The following is a 15,615-nucleotide window of genomic DNA, read 5'->3' on the forward strand; positions in this document are numbered from 1 at the left end:
CTGGACACGGATTAAAAAAAAAAAAAAAAAAAAAAACAGCATCCAGTCACTCAGCGGACTACAGAAAGACGTTCATTGGCGCATCGTCCCAGAAAATGTAAATTAAATTAAAATAATCACACGAGTGCTCTACCAACTGAGCTACTGCCCATATATGCAACATTTTATGTAGCATGTTTGGGACAATTTTCCATATTTTTTCTAATTTCCTTATTTGTTGAAATGAATGCACTGTGGGAAGAAAGACAACACCCACACACAGTTCTGTGCCCAGTTACTCAAGCACCTTTCTGGCACACGTGCAGAATTACAACAAACAAAGAAATTAGACTACACATTATCCACACCATCCTAATTTAAAAGACTCTTTTTTGTATTATGTTAACTCTAGCTTTGACATTATGATAACCCAATTAAGGTATGTATGACTTTAAAAAAAATTCTTAATCTAGTTGTAAAATATTTAATTGCATGTAAGTAGGTGACCTTTAATTAAATAATTAAAAGCTTTATGATTGAAATAAAAGGGAAAAATTAGGAGGTGCAATTTTAGATATAGAAAGCAATTACTGAAACCACTACGTGGATGCACTATGATATTTATATTGGCAACCCTAGTGCAAGTATTAAAAGACAGTGTGGCAGACTCTCAAAGAGGTGCAATGAGGAGTCAATGATCCGGTATGTGGGTGAACTGGTGAGTTCGGGAGCACAACAGCCAGGTACCTGGGGGCAAAGAGTTTCCAGCTGGGATGCTGCCATGCGGACCAGCTTTACTCCCTCTTCATTGTTTGAAATGGAGCATGCCAGGTTGGCGACCTAAACAGAAAAAACACACAAATATAATTTGTCGCCACATATAGGAGAAAAACTAAGGAAAAGAAGACATGTATAAATAACTTAATTTAGATATGTTCGTTGTGGTATTCTGGTTTAAGGATTTGTCTCTGATCAGAAATGGAGTGGCTCTGCAATACAACAAGCAATCCCTGTGGAATACTAACCCGCTACTGAGGATTAATTTATAAAGCTGGTAAAATGATACAATATGGTGCCACAGAGGGAGATCAAGAAAAAATGGGAGGGAAAACAAAAGCTAATCTCGTCAATGAAAAGAGTGTAATAGATTATAAGTTTTATAATTGTTTCCCTATAGTAAATTTCTTTAAACACAAAGGTTGTAGCTAGTGAAAGAAGGATTGGGTTGGGATTAGAGCAGCTAAATAACAAGGTTGCCATTACAGAGCTGAAGAAAGGCAAATATTCCTGACACTTTCAAAAACCGAGCAGCCAAGTAAGAACTGGGTGCTGATCTCAGAAAGTCTTGCTTGTGGCTAACATTTATGGCTTGTGATAATCTTCTCTGACCAACAAATAAAGCTGTGCCAGAATAATTTCTAAATATTCTTCAACCCTTAGAGTAACGTTATGCTTCTACTCATATTCACAAAAATTTAGGTCAGAGACTTTGAAGATTCTCATTTGTTGGTTGGGATATGTTGGCAACAATGCTAAAACAAAATGCCTAGGATGCGAGGAACTGTGCCAAAGCAGGATTATCCAATGGACAAAAAAATGTGCTGAAACATAATCAATTACACTCCTGATTGCATTATACCAGGAACAAAGAAAACCATTTTAACTATCTGGGATGTATTTTCATCAATCTGTTATATTTTACTCATCAGTTTAATTGCTAAGATCTGGGTCATACAGCAATTATAGCAGACTTTCACATGAAACTATATAGTAAGAAGTAAGAAGTCATACAACAATCTGACGCAACTTTTCCTACAAGTAGCACTCATCCCTGAGTTGTGCTTGTTTCATTCAATTGTTTCTGCATAAAACTTTGATTTGTTGCTAGAACTGCAAATAGCAATGTTCTGTTTTTCTGCTCACTAAAGCATCACATAAGAATAAACATCACCTCCAATTGGGAAAAAAAAAAAAACTGACCACAGAAAATAATTTCTGTGTTTATGGCTTTGTTTTCATTATGGAAAAAGAGCCCTGATTGCCATTTTCAAAAGGCACTGTAATCCTAATTTTGTATCAAGAGGGAAAAGAACAAAGAACTCAAAAACTGAATGAGGACTTTACAGTAGCCAGGATAAAATGTCCATAACCAATTGGATGGAAAAGAAAAATATGAAATGTTCTGTATTTGGGTCGCGTGAGATTTGACTATGAAAGCACTACATTACCTCAATCAGTTTGTTGGCATGCTCACGAAACACTTGTGCATATTCCTTTACTTCTTTCTCATTGCCGTTCTTGGCAGCTTCAATCAGAACCAGGAGGGGAACATTGGTCTCCAGGAAAGAGTCAGAAACGTGGTCCATTACAGCTTTACGCAGCTGTAAAGTAAGAAAGAAAATTACATTCTGTAGAAATTACATATTTTAATAATAAAACCTGGGTCAGCCAAAAAAGTTATGTACAAGTTGAAGAGATTAAGGGGGAAAAGATTCAAGACAAAAACAAACCTGTCTGCGAAGGTCTCTGGTCTTCTTTGTCATCCTGTCAATGGCGGTGTTAAGAGCATCACTTCTATCCTTTCTTCCTGCCTGATGGAATAAGAAATATTACAATATAATATAGTTTAAAGACATGTTACCATTATAAAATGTTGCCCTCTTCTGCTATTTGTCTATTTTCTTCAAGTTTTGTGGTATTGTGCAAGAAAGTTCAAAGCCAGCTGGAAAAAAGCTTTTTTTTGCGGGATTCTGGAACACTGCTGTTATCTTAATCCTTTCTTATGATGACTTCGACTGACAAAGTTGACTGCTCGAAGTAGGGTTCTTCTTACACAGCTTCCAGCATATTGGTATTAGAGCCATGACATTAAACATGACGTCCAGAACGACATATAACACACATCACATATACAAAGATTGGTATTGCTTTCAAAACAATAATGGTGGATTAACAAAGTATGGTCATGTGATATGATTCTGTCACAATTAAAGTAGGTGTGTATAATGCCCAAAATATTATTAACTTCAGTCACAAATGTGCAGCTCTAAAGTAGGCAGTAACTGGTTAGAGGTAGCGCATAATATAACACAATCCCTGGGTTTAGCTACCATAAGAAGTACTGACCAAGTTCTTAAAGTGCCTTCATTCAAGTAGTTGCACAATGTAGAATAGACATGTTGTCAAAATGGCACTGCCTTGAACAGGCAATGTAAAAAGGCCTTATAATTGTTTCAAGAACCTTCTTCTTCTAATATGTTGTTGCTAGTCCATTTCAGATCCTTTAATTTATTATAAATTATTATTAGTGTTCTCCATTAACTTTAAAGATATTATTGCCAAAATAGCTTTGCATTGTATGAAGCTGTTTGTACAGCTTAATATTGCATACAATGTCTTTCTCGGCTTAACAAGCTCGCAATTCTAGAAACTGTAGAAACACTGTTCTTGAAAAAGCAAGGGTTGACTTGTGTGAAAAGAGACAACTTGACACTGTTGCTAAGCAAAAGCATTTTGACTATGTTTGGAAACGGCTGACATGCTGAGAATCATGACTGTATTTTCACAAAAGTTCAGATTTTTCAGCACCAGTTTCACCAATTCACCAGTTTTTATTTGCCATAGGTTAACCTTTCTGACAAGACAGCACATTAGTGATCAACTCAACTCAAACCGATAATAATGTTCTCATATATAGAATATGGCAAACTATTATGTACAGTAACATTGCCATAACATAGGCTCTAATCACAGTAGCCATGCACCAGTTCAAGTCCTAACCGCTGCACCCCCACTGAGAGCAGAGAGTGTGCAGTCACATTCTACAAACTGCTCATGCGAAAGTTGTAAACCTTAAACTTTCAGTAAGGGTAAAGTGATGGAGTGAAAAACATTGAGAGACAGACAGATCGGTCATATCTAAGAAGAAAACCACAGGAAAATTACATGAACAGGAAAAGGCAACAGGAAAAGGCAACAGAGAAAAACAGTTGGACGCGTATTATCCCCTCGTAATGCTTAAATCAACTGTGACACAGTCCCATAGATGGTGGTGGCACTGACCTACCCCATCCCCCACTGCCCTTTGCCCATTGGGGGATTGTGTACATAGTTAGGGGCTGGAGAGTTCCAAAGGCACTAATCCCCTGTGATTTTGTGTCGGTTGGATGCAGTGCTGTGGTAGGGCTTTAGTCTGCTCTGTCCCTATTTGCTCAATCCCATTTCATTCATGCCTATCCTATATTTCATTTCCACACCAGAGGGTCCTAAAGCACTTCTTCAGGTGCTTATTATGGAGGCAGTCTCTCTGCAGCATCTTTTATGATACTGAAGTGAATCTCTATCCATCTCCTTTAGGACTGATTTAGGAACATTGCTGTTATACAAAACCACTGGTCTGCTGGATTATGGAAAAGTTTTATGTTCATAAAGTATAAACCATGCCTCAAATAATAAAAGTTCTATGACATTGCATTTTTTCCAAGTTTTTCCAAGAGGAATATTCATCATGCCCTCTGAGATTTACATGCTAGCATTCTGCAGAAAAGTCCCAACAGGAGATGTTATCTACAACAACAAATGTGAATAATGGCTGCAGCAAGCTGATCAACTGACCTGGAAAGTAAAAGCCAGATGCATGTTTTGTCTTAAGACCTGAGAATAATCCAATCTAATTAATTAAGGAGAAAAATATGGTAATAGCACTCTTCTCTGTCTAGTTCAGTGACTTTTAGTTTTGATAAGCCAACCAAAAGATACACAGATCAAATCTATGTGCTAGATGAAACAAATCTTAGTTAACAGCATTGTAGTAACATTTTGTATCATGCATTGACCACCATTAGACTTAAAAAAAACAGTCATACATCTGTGCCAACATAGCACAGCATATACACAACATGAATATAAGCAAGACAAGACACCTCATTTTAGGCACCACTTGCATAATTGCTCCTATGCAGAGAAAACTAGTACTTTGCTCACCCTTTGTTTATATCTCAGGTATACATTCATACATAGCAGCAAAATAGGGCTGAGATTTATAACTCTGGTTAATTTCAACAACAAGCTGCCACAACACATTCAAGGTATCAATATTCTGATGGTGACGAGCCAGTAGGAGGGAAGGGGGCTTGCGTGAGGGAAGGGAGGAAGACTGAGGTGCACAAGCACTGTGTATGCAGCACAGAGCGAAGGGATGGGGGAAGAGAGTGTGAGGGTGTTTGTGTGTATGGGAGAGAAAAAGAGAGAGAAACAGTAGTGATGATCGACGCCAGGCTGCCACCACTCTGTAGCAGTGAGTGGCTGCAACAAAAAGCACAGAATAACATCCCTGACTCTCTGCTCCGCTTTTTTTTCCCTCTCTCCCTGCATCTCAGCTAGCAGATGAGGGCTTCGCTCACAGCTCTGCAGAGGCTATGCTGAGACTGAGCCGGCGACGGAAGCAGGATCTCTGGCTGCCATCAACAAGTTAGGGTTGGAAGATCACAGTCATGAAAGAGGAACGCTTGATCGTCAATTAACCATCTGAGCTGACATCATTGCGGTGGAAGGAAAACAAAAGGGCAAAAAAAAGAAAAAGAAAAAAGGAGAGCAAGGGGGGGACTGTTCATCCTGAGTGGCTCTGGATGTAACTGATCAACTTAAAAAAATTTCTATAAATATTTATTTCAAGGATTCGTGGGATAAAGGAAAAGATTTATTCCTTTCTTTGAGCTTGGATTTTAAAGGACTCAAAGCAAAATAACAGGAATAACCATCATCTTGGGACATGGAATTTCATATTTTGTTTCATCTGGGTGGGCTCAGAATTGCTTTATTTCCAAAGAGGCTGATTCCTTTTGTGCTTACTCAAAAGGGCTTTTTCCCTTTGGATTTTTCTTCCATCTGGTTGCTCCAAGGGTCTGCAGAAAAGGACAGTTGAATGCAGCCTCCGATGTGCACAAAAGAATGGGTAAGTTAGCCCTCTATATGGCAGGTCTAAACATGAATAGGGAATACAAGTAAGAGCGAGGGAGGCTGAGGACTAAAAGCTTTTCAGCATAGTCTAGTTACTGCAATTGTACTTCATTATTGCTTCTTTACCGAAACACAATTTTGGAATATATACACATTTTAAATCGTAAAACTTAAAACAAAATTTAACAAAAAAAAAAAAGTGCAATTGCAAGAGGCATATTTAAGCTGTTTAGAAGAGATAATTTAAAAAGCTAAATATATAACAGCTAACAATGAAACAGAAAAATTTGTATTTAAGTCAAATTACAGAGCACACAATGTGAACAACGTGGTCTAGATATTAATATAAAAGTGTGTATTTACCTGATCATTAAATACATAAGTAAAGGGCATATGTTCAACCTAACTTTAAAGAAATTGTGTTTATATACATTGTGAAAGTTGTCAACATGAGGTATCTTAACTGGTGTATATATGGGGAAAGAACAAAAGCACACAAAAAAAAAAGCACAATCGTCACCATGAATTAGTAATAAGTGCTCTGCAGAGATTAGCTTTCCCGCCCCACAGTTCATTTTCTTATCTTTAAACCCACCCAGGTTTCCATTCAAGGTGGCCATTGGTGGGACCTGCACCAGTGGCTCTGTGTCTGTGTGTGATCAGCATGCTCCTAGCGTGCCTGCTGCCTCCTGCATCGTGCACAACCTGCCCTCAAAAATGCCGCTGTGAGGACCTGCAGTTCTACTGCGACACCCAAGGGCTTCAGGCACCACCAGATGGTGTGGACAAGGGGTCCCTGGGGTTGTCACTACGTCACAATACCATCACTGAACTCAGCCCTGATCAATTCTATGGCTTCAGCCAGCTCACCTGGCTGCATCTAGACCACAACCAGATTACCACAGTACAAGAGGATGCCTTTCAAGGGCTCTACAAGCTAAAGGACCTCAATCTGAGCTCAAATCGTATCACCAAGTTGCCCAACACAACCTTCATCCACCTCATCAATCTCCAGATACTGGACCTGTCCTTCAATCAGATGACTGCATTGGAACCAGAACTGTTTCATGGACTGAGGAAACTCCAGATACTCCACCTTCGCTCCAACTTACTTCGCACCACACCTGTTCGAGCATTCTGGGACTGCCGAAGCCTGGAATATCTGGGCCTGAGTAGCAACCGTCTACGAAGTCTGGCCCGGAATGGATTTGCTGGGCTCATTAAGCTTAAGGAGCTCCACTTGGAGCACAATCAGCTGACCAAGATCAACTTGGCCCATTTTCCTCGCCTTGTTGCCCTCCAGTTTCTTTATCTGCAGTGGAATAAGATCAGCAACCTAACATGTGGCATGGAATGGACCTGGACCACTTTAGAGAAGCTGGACCTCACAGGAAATGAAATTCGTGTCCTGACACCTGATGTGTTTCAAACGCTGCCAAATTTAAAGATTTTGCTGCTGGATAACAACAAACTAACCAGTTTGGACCCCCAAGTCATGGATATGTGGCAGTCTCTGGGCACAATTGGTCTGTCTAGCAACCTTTGGGAATGTACCAAAAGGATTTGCTCTCTGGCCACGTGGTTAAGCACCTTTAAGGGAAGGTGGGAACATTCCATTCTCTGCCATAGTCCTGAATATGCCCAGGGAGAGGAGATACTTGATGCTGTTTATGGATTCCAGCTTTGTCAGAATTTTTCAGCGCCAGTCGTTCAGACTATTGGTACAACAACAGACGCTACTACAGCCACAGAGGTGACAAGCTCCTTGTTTGGAATTATGCAGCCGACCCCCACGCAGGACTATGCAGAGGATTTTGGGAGCTTTACCACAGTCACTACCACAACAACAACGACACAAATACAACGTACTGCTCAAGTAACTACTGCTACATTGGAAGAGGCAGCTGTAACAGATGATTTCTCGGCAATGGACAATACTGTTATGACTCACAGGGTTATCATTGGAACTATGGCCCTTCTATTTTCATTCTTTTTCATTATATTTGTTGTCTATATCTCACGAAAGTGCTGCCCTCCCACCCTACGCCGGATACGCCACTGTTCGGCTATTCAGAACCGCAGACAGATGAGGACCCAGCAGCGGCAGCCTATGGCAGATCTAGCTACACAGGTACCCTATAATGAGTATGAGACTAGCCATGAAGAAGGGGCACTTGTGATCATCAATGGCTATGGGCAGTGCAAGTGTCAGCAACTGCCTTACAAAGAGTGTGAAGTATGAACTCTTATTTATTGCTAGGGTGTATGGTTTGCCATTTGACCATTTCAGATGATACAGGGTTTGCTTTTTTTATTTTTTTCCAGTTTATGTAAAAAGCATAATTTCTACAAGTGAGATTTAAGAATATGTGAGATACGAATGCTACAATGACAGAGGTTGGACATGATAGTTAAGGGATGATGCAGAGATAGTCACAAATTTATTTTTCTATGAATGCAAGGTTGTTCGTATCAGGCAGGGGCAATCATTTTAAACAAGGAAATTGTAAACTGTGAGATTTGTCTCCACATTATCTATATTCTGCAGCACAGAGAAAACACATAGCCAAAAGGCCCTCTGCTAACAGAATACATTAAGTGGAGAAATGTGATTTACGTCTTATGTCTTTTAAAAGAGTAAATATTTGAAATCATGTTTCAAACTGCGCTACAGGCATTGTAAGCCAGTCACTCAATCACTGGTGCAAATGAATTTGATCATTTATCAGAATGTTTTACGGTTTCATTGTTTTGGAAGAATCATGATATCACAAAGACCAAAATCTAATTCTGCATTATAATTGAAAATTAAATGTCATCATTGTTATGTTACAAACAAAAATAAACCTTCTCTTAAAAAGAGAACTCTGAAATTCTATTCAATATACTAATGATAATACTTTTACCAAATTAGGCATTACTAAATTGGGCAAGCCAATAGCCTTCCATCAGATCAACATGCTCTTAAGTGTTTCCTGTTTAGAGAATTTATTTGCGCCTCCAACCCCAAAAGCAGCTTATTCTAAGCCAAAATCAGATTTTCTGTTTGTCTACTTTTGTTTCTTGTAAATTTGATTTCTTCTCTGTGGAAATAAAACTAAAATGTACCAATTCAAAAGACTATCAGAGTGGTAAATTTATCCTCAATTACAATGACTGAACATTAACTTCTTGATTCCCAAGTAAGTTCGTAAATGTAATACTGTTCTACCGCTGACTTTAAAGTTGTTGGAGCTCCAGCTCACGAGAGCCAACTGTCACAAATAAATTCTCAACCTGTGGGAAACACTATGCATACTTGTTATATCTGTGGTTACTCTCCAAAATGCTACACTGCTTAACAAAAAACATAAATATGTTCACCGCCTTGATTGTCAAGAACAAATTTATCAGACCTTTAAATGTAAAATGACCTGTACTTGGATTCCATACACACTGTGACCATAACCTTAACAAAGTAAATACAGTTTTCTGATTTGTTATTATATACCAGGCTCAATACACAGAAAAGCTAGTGTGAGATGGGGGTAGTAAGTAAAAGGGTAATAAACAGCAAAATGCCAGCATTTTACTCTCAAAATAAAACCTTTCCCAGTAGCCCAGGCTCTTTATCGCTTACACACTAATCAAGACTGACAGGCTCAAGATTGAACCAATTATGTCCAGGCAAAAAGAATCTAATATTCTGTCACCTACACCAGTGATCCAGCATCATTTAGCTTGTTCAATCACTTAAAAATAGTTAAATAGTAGAATCATTCTCTGCATACACAAAATACCATTGAACCTTTAATTTTTACGGGGCGCTCCAGTTACAAATGAGGTTATTATGAATAAGAAATGTTATAATAGTTCATCTGTTAACAGTCACAAGTGTAAAGTTAAACTGCATCAATACCCAGAAAGCAAACTGAGATTCAGGTATAAGCAAACAGCAAGCCTGGGTCAGGACACATTTGTATGCAGCACGAAGAGGATGTGCATTAGCATCAGACTAAAGCTGCTGCCGCAGCTCCGCACTTCTTTGTGTTCGGTTTCGTGGTGGGGGTAGGGTGAACGAGAGAGAGTGATATAAATTGATGGAATGATAGAGAGGGGCAACTATGGGATAATGTATTGTTTTAACAAACCAATGACCATGGCTCTGATTCTGTAAAAAGAACATCATAGAATTTTGAATACTGACTGACAGCACCTTCACCTTGAAATGCAAAGTGACCACACAGAAGCATCGGTTTCACTGCTAGGGAACAGAAGAACTTTAGTGTTTAAACAGTAAAACATTCAAGCAAATCTTTACACAAATTAAGATGGCAAGATGCTTCTGATAGCACAGCACCTTGACATAACATATCTGGTTTTGAGCAGTTAGAATGCAGTTTGCTGGCTCATGCCCCCTAGAGGTAGCCAGGAGGTACCATTTGTGGCTTTGTCTCTCTATTGAGCCTGTAAAACTTGGCTTCGAACATTTAAATGAATGCTTGTGTTGACATCTTGCACATCCTTATAGGATGCCTACAACAACTTCTAAGAAAGTGTTTGTGTAAACCAAAAATTGTTACATGTTTCACTGAATTTAATGAAAAAGACTGCACACACACACACACACACACCAGTGAGTTCCAAAATCAAGCAATTCCATTTTCTAATTTTATTTTCTAACAGTTACGCAGTGCTTTTACGATTGCCCTTATAATCTGTCTTGCATGTTCAAAAGTCAAAACTGAATTCATTATTTCTTCTTAATGTCATTTAGCAAACATAATGGAAAGACCTAAATTTTGATAAAGCCAGGAATGGGGATTTATGTGTAATTCCTACAAAGTTATGTTAATCATTTGACATCTCACTGTTCCAGATCATGGTTGTACTAAATGGCTAAAAATCCACAAAATTTGTAGAAATATGCATCCCTTTGCACTCTGGCTCTTTGTAAGCTGTTTTTGTTTCCTCTTGTCATTCCCTAGCCCTGGTCCCCACTCAACTTAAAAAAAAAAAAAAAAAAGCAAACAAAGAGAAAAAAAAAAAAGACGTGAACCAATCCCATCCTTACCCAACCTCTTTGTGCAAAATGAATGCTTTTATCTTCCCATTTTCCTTTTGTATTGTAATATGTACAATTTCATATCTGTATAGTGGATAAGATGTGCCAAACTGAAAAGAAAAAAAAAACAGTTTCCCCTCAAAACATATATTTTTTAAATAAAATGGTTATAATTTGCAATGTTTGCTAACTGATGGATGCTTACAACTTTGTCCATAATATTTTGGTTAAATGTATATATCTTTTATTTAGAAAAAAAAAGTCAAACCTATCATAAAGCTAATAGGCAAAGATATACTGTCACATTGAATTTTTTTCCCTCTCATAATCTCTGTTATTTACAGTATTTAGGCTTATTGAGGCAAGTGCTTTTACATTTCCAAATTTGCCCATGTAAAGAGACAACAGATAAATGCAAAAAATAAAAATAAAAATCAATGACTACTGTTAGAATACAGTGCAATACATTCTGGAAGAAAAGCTCTTAGAGGTTGTAGTGGAAGATTGAGACTGTTGATTATAATTAATTCAACTGTTTTAGTGTCAGAAAATAGTCAAGCAAGATAACACATTCAAATTGTTAGTTTTGTTTAGACAACAATTACAAGGTATTGAATTAATACTGATATTTAAAACACAAATTAATCAATACTAATACTGTGAATATTGTCACAAAACCACATCTGCTTGAACTTGAGATTATTAATTTGGTGCCTGGTTAGGTGAATCCGTGTATCATTTTTTTAATTCGTTGTTCAATTTGTGGTCCCGTGGACGGCAATCATTTCTGGCAGACAGTCACTTTTTGGCACAACATGTCACTAATTCCCATTGAAAAAATTAAAATGGAATATGAGTGCTTGTTATCCGTTTTTGTTTTTTTGTTTTGTTTGAGCACAAAATCGGAAATCAAATCACTATATGTTTTTTCCATTTTGGTTTTGGAAACAAAAAACGAGGGGTTTCTTTCGTTTTAAATTGAAAAATTTACAGGAATGACAAACTGATTAGGGTGTTTGCAGACAGTCGATGCTCTACTACTACTTATTATGAACTACTATTAACAAGTTAGTGATCTGTACCTCAGTGGCTATCCTTTGTTTTTTCTTTTTCCAAACAACAAAACAACGCTTTATTATTATGTCACTATCATGTTTAAATAGACAAAAAGTATGTAGGACAGGGGAAATAAGTTTAAGTTGTGTAACAGTCATGAATCCTTCCCCAGTGTTAGCGTTTATGATCACAATCACAGCACCACTTAGCTATTAGCCATCTAGTAACAATTAGTACTTGTATAGTCGCAATATTGAATTAAAAATATTGTACTGCAATATTTAGTTTAGCCTATATATAAAACCATATAATTAAAAATTACCAAAATAAATTAAATAAGAAACCTTTCCAACAGTGCAGAGCCATCATTTAGTTGAACATGTTTCAACTGGGTTGGCTTTTCTAAATACTACTAAGTACATACTGTTTAGTTCTATTACATAAGCAATATGGTGGGAGTTGGTACTGATATTTTATATTAAATCAAGGTTTTTCCAATTTGTCAGAAATTCCATACATGTTTATTCCAAAATAATTTCCACTAAAAAGCGTCAGATGCCCACTTAAAGATGGGTACCTTTATTGAGATAAAACTTCACCTGATCGGAATCTGCTCAATGCCAAGCAATGTGGAAGTTAATTCATGGCAGCTGGAAATTCTTGTTAGGAAATGTTTCACTGCTCATCCAAGTAGCTTTCTTTAGCTTCTTCAGTCTATGCCAAACAGTTTCAACTTTGAAGAAATGGTAATCTAACTGTAAGAACCACTTTAATTGTACTTGCTCTTTTCTGATGAGTCCTGCAGAAGAACAAGTTTTATTAATTAAACCTGCAGACTGTACCCAAGTGGGGGAGGCACTAAACGGATCAGTCAGACTACATGGCCTCAGAAGTCTACAAGGTTCAAGGACCCAAAGTCTGGGTACGCTTCAGGTTTTCATTATGAAGACTCCAATAAATCTAGAAAATGCTTACTAGGAAGTACATATTGATCTGGACTCTCAGCAAATACCTCCCTAATGTATTTATTGCTTACCACATTTAAAGCCATTCCTCAACTACATTACTGAGGTGCAAACAATAGCAAGAGAAGTGAAACAAAAGTCTTTTCAGTCTACGGACAAGATTAACTGCAATTCACTACACTATACTTTCCTGAGGAAAATTGCAAATTTCCTTCCCATACCAAAAAACCCATGTGGAGTGTTTCTTTAATCTTTCCTCATATCAAAGGATAACAGCAGTAGACAAACATTTGACACTATAATATTGAAAATTGCTACAAATTAACTATACTGAGTTCAAAGGCATCAGACACTGCAAATATAGCTGTTTGTATCTTAACAAGTAACACAACAGTACTGATGCCATGTATTGTTAATCCCAGGACTAACACAAGAAACATTTACATACTTATCGTCTGGCAAAAAACAGCATCTTAACACAACTTTGAAGATTAGTTCTACAATTGCAGTAAGCAATTTTCTAAAAAACATCTGAGCAAAAACATTTGAAAGCACAATCTAATGAACCAATCGCAGTACTGCAATTCTGTCTCCTATCAAGACTACACGCACCCATGACTGATAGCATCACTCACCCATGCCAGAGACCAAATATATTTAGTTTTGTTCTAGTTTCTCTCTGTGATAAATTGGCTAGTTAAGAAAGCAGCCAAATAAGATGAAATAAAATCATTCAGATTACAGAAGTTTTAATCATCGTCTTCAGACAGCAAGAAGGTGCTTTATTCAAATCTAGTCTGGAACTTTTATTTCTGCATTAGCATCTCAGCACACATTTTTGCTGAATGTGTGGCGCAATAGGAGTCTCTGGGTTCTGACCAGGGCACAAGGTGTATGGATGGATGAATGGATTGACATTGTAATATGTTACAAATAAATATTAAGCATTTTAAAACTGTGTTAAATTAACAAATGTTAGTGAAAAAATGCATCCGTGTACCCAATGTGTATCATTGGAAACAAGAATTATTGCATTGCAGTTGAAAGCACCAACCAGTGCTGTTTACGTGCATGTTCCAAGTAGACATTTATGCCAGATATATTGAATTTCTCTCCAGGCATTTCTAAGTAGACAAGAATGGAACATACATGAGATCCCAGTGACTTCAAATGTTAACCACCAAATACTAAGGCTCACCCTAAAGATCAAGCAGACAATTGTGTCAGGTCTGAAGAAATTAATTCTGTTCATTAATGAATGAATCCCAGTGGAATTTAGGTCTGAATTTGAATCAATATATCAAATTTAAAGATTTTCTTTTTCTGTTAAGTCATGTTCACAATAATGGGAAGGATGGACAGGATCAGAGCGCAACAAGAAGTATAGCAGCAACATTTCCAATTAACTTTTCAAAAATGTCAGAGTTCAAATAGTTACAAACCCTTTTAACTAGTCGAGGAGATAATGTTAAGCTAAGTGTTTATAACACATTCTTTCTAAGTAACAAGTTGAAATCAGTTAGAAATATTACATCTGTTATATTTTTGCATCAACCATTGCCAGATACCAATGATGACTATGTTTCAGAGCACTTTAGCTTGTTACCATCTATCAAACAGAACAGAATAATAATATGTTAATTTACATAAAATATCAGCATTGGATATTTTAGTTTCTTATTCTATAAAGGTAACTTTATATACACACTGAAAGGAAGCTTAAATAGGATTTTGCCGGTTGGATCTGTCATGGCACAGGTTCACAGTGCCAAAGCATGAGCACCGGACAGAGAGATCAAGTAGAACTAATTTTGGATTTTAACTTTTAAAAGGCCAGTTTAAGGGGAGTCTCTGGTGTTAATTTTGCTAATGTAAGATTTTTGCATTACAGTAAATAAATTGTGTAAGCAAACTCTGTTGTAATAAAACTAAAAAGGCATCATAGCAATCAAAGTGTTTTATCAAAGATTTTCTTTGACCACATCCACCATTTGTGCACAAAAGGGGTATTTGGAAACGAGTAATCTCAAGAGCCAAAAGAGAGAGCTTTTTAGGATAAAAGGCAAACTGCATTCTTAATTCATTGCCAAGATTTATGTCTCGACAACAAATTGTGAGCCAAACTGTACAATAAAAGTGGGGAAGATCAGACATGGAAATATTAATTTGAAAGAATGCAAATCTTTTAAACTGAGACAAAGGAAGCCATTTTAGTGATGAAATCGTTATGCCATTGAAATATGTCTTTAACAGAAAGAATATTGTTTAAGGTAGTTTATTGATCCACATCACTACAAAGTTAGATTTTAGTTGTGGTATAACAAAATGTTCATTAGTGGGGGTATGCCATTCGTCACTGTGTTTAACTACTGTGGAATGTAGGGGTTCACCTCGTCTACCTACTAGCAAAGTCAAAAAAGCCTAGAATTCACCAGATACACCAGCAAAAGATCAAGGGCCATCTCTGTAAAATGTTTCCTGATGGGCTGTTACTGACAGGCTAGTGTTTTATGGAGGGTGTAAATATACAAAAAGCCTTGGGGACACTAAATCTTTTCCTTGTTACATTGTGTGAACTGCAATTAATTTTAATTATGCATTTAGATGAGATTA

General features: G+C 37.2%; 2 protein-coding genes across 2 annotated transcripts in view; one reads left to right on the forward strand and one right to left on the reverse strand.

The window, feature by feature from the left end:
- ctnna1 (catenin (cadherin-associated protein), alpha 1) overlaps positions 1 to 15,615 on the reverse strand; it is a 60,480-nt gene that overhangs the window by 25,269 nt on the left and 19,596 nt on the right. Inside the window, exons 8-10 of the mRNA XM_026358621.1 lie at positions 2,490 to 2,570; positions 2,208 to 2,360; positions 727 to 819 (exon numbers count right to left, since the gene is read on the reverse strand). Of these exons, the coding sequence (XP_026214406.1) occupies positions 727 to 819; positions 2,208 to 2,360; positions 2,490 to 2,570 (327 nt within the window). The remainder of the gene's footprint in view (positions 1 to 726; positions 820 to 2,207; positions 2,361 to 2,489; positions 2,571 to 15,615) is intronic.
- Positions 6,550 to 9,200, forward strand: lrrtm2 (leucine rich repeat transmembrane neuronal 2). The gene is made up of 2 exons (XM_026358622.1): positions 6,550 to 7,681; positions 7,736 to 9,200. Exons 1-2 carry the CDS (start codon positions 6,602 to 6,604, stop codon positions 8,177 to 8,179), a joined length of 1,524 nt encoding a protein of 507 aa, XP_026214407.1. The 5' UTR covers positions 6,550 to 6,601; the 3' UTR covers positions 8,180 to 9,200.

The sequence above is a fragment of the Anabas testudineus genome, chromosome 10 (assembly GCF_900324465.2).
Source record: "Anabas testudineus chromosome 10, fAnaTes1.2, whole genome shotgun sequence".
NCBI classification, from domain to species: Eukaryota; Metazoa; Chordata; class Actinopteri; order Anabantiformes; family Anabantidae; genus Anabas; species Anabas testudineus.

Coding starts and splice junctions, on each gene's coding strand:
- lrrtm2 (XM_026358622.1), top strand. CDS start 6,602: ATGCTCCTAGCGTGCCTGCTGCCTCCTGCATCGTGCACAACCTGCCCT. Junction 7,682..7,735: donor CAACAACAGACGCTACTACA/GCCACAGAGGTG, acceptor ACCCCCACGCAG/GACTATGCAGAGGATTTTGG.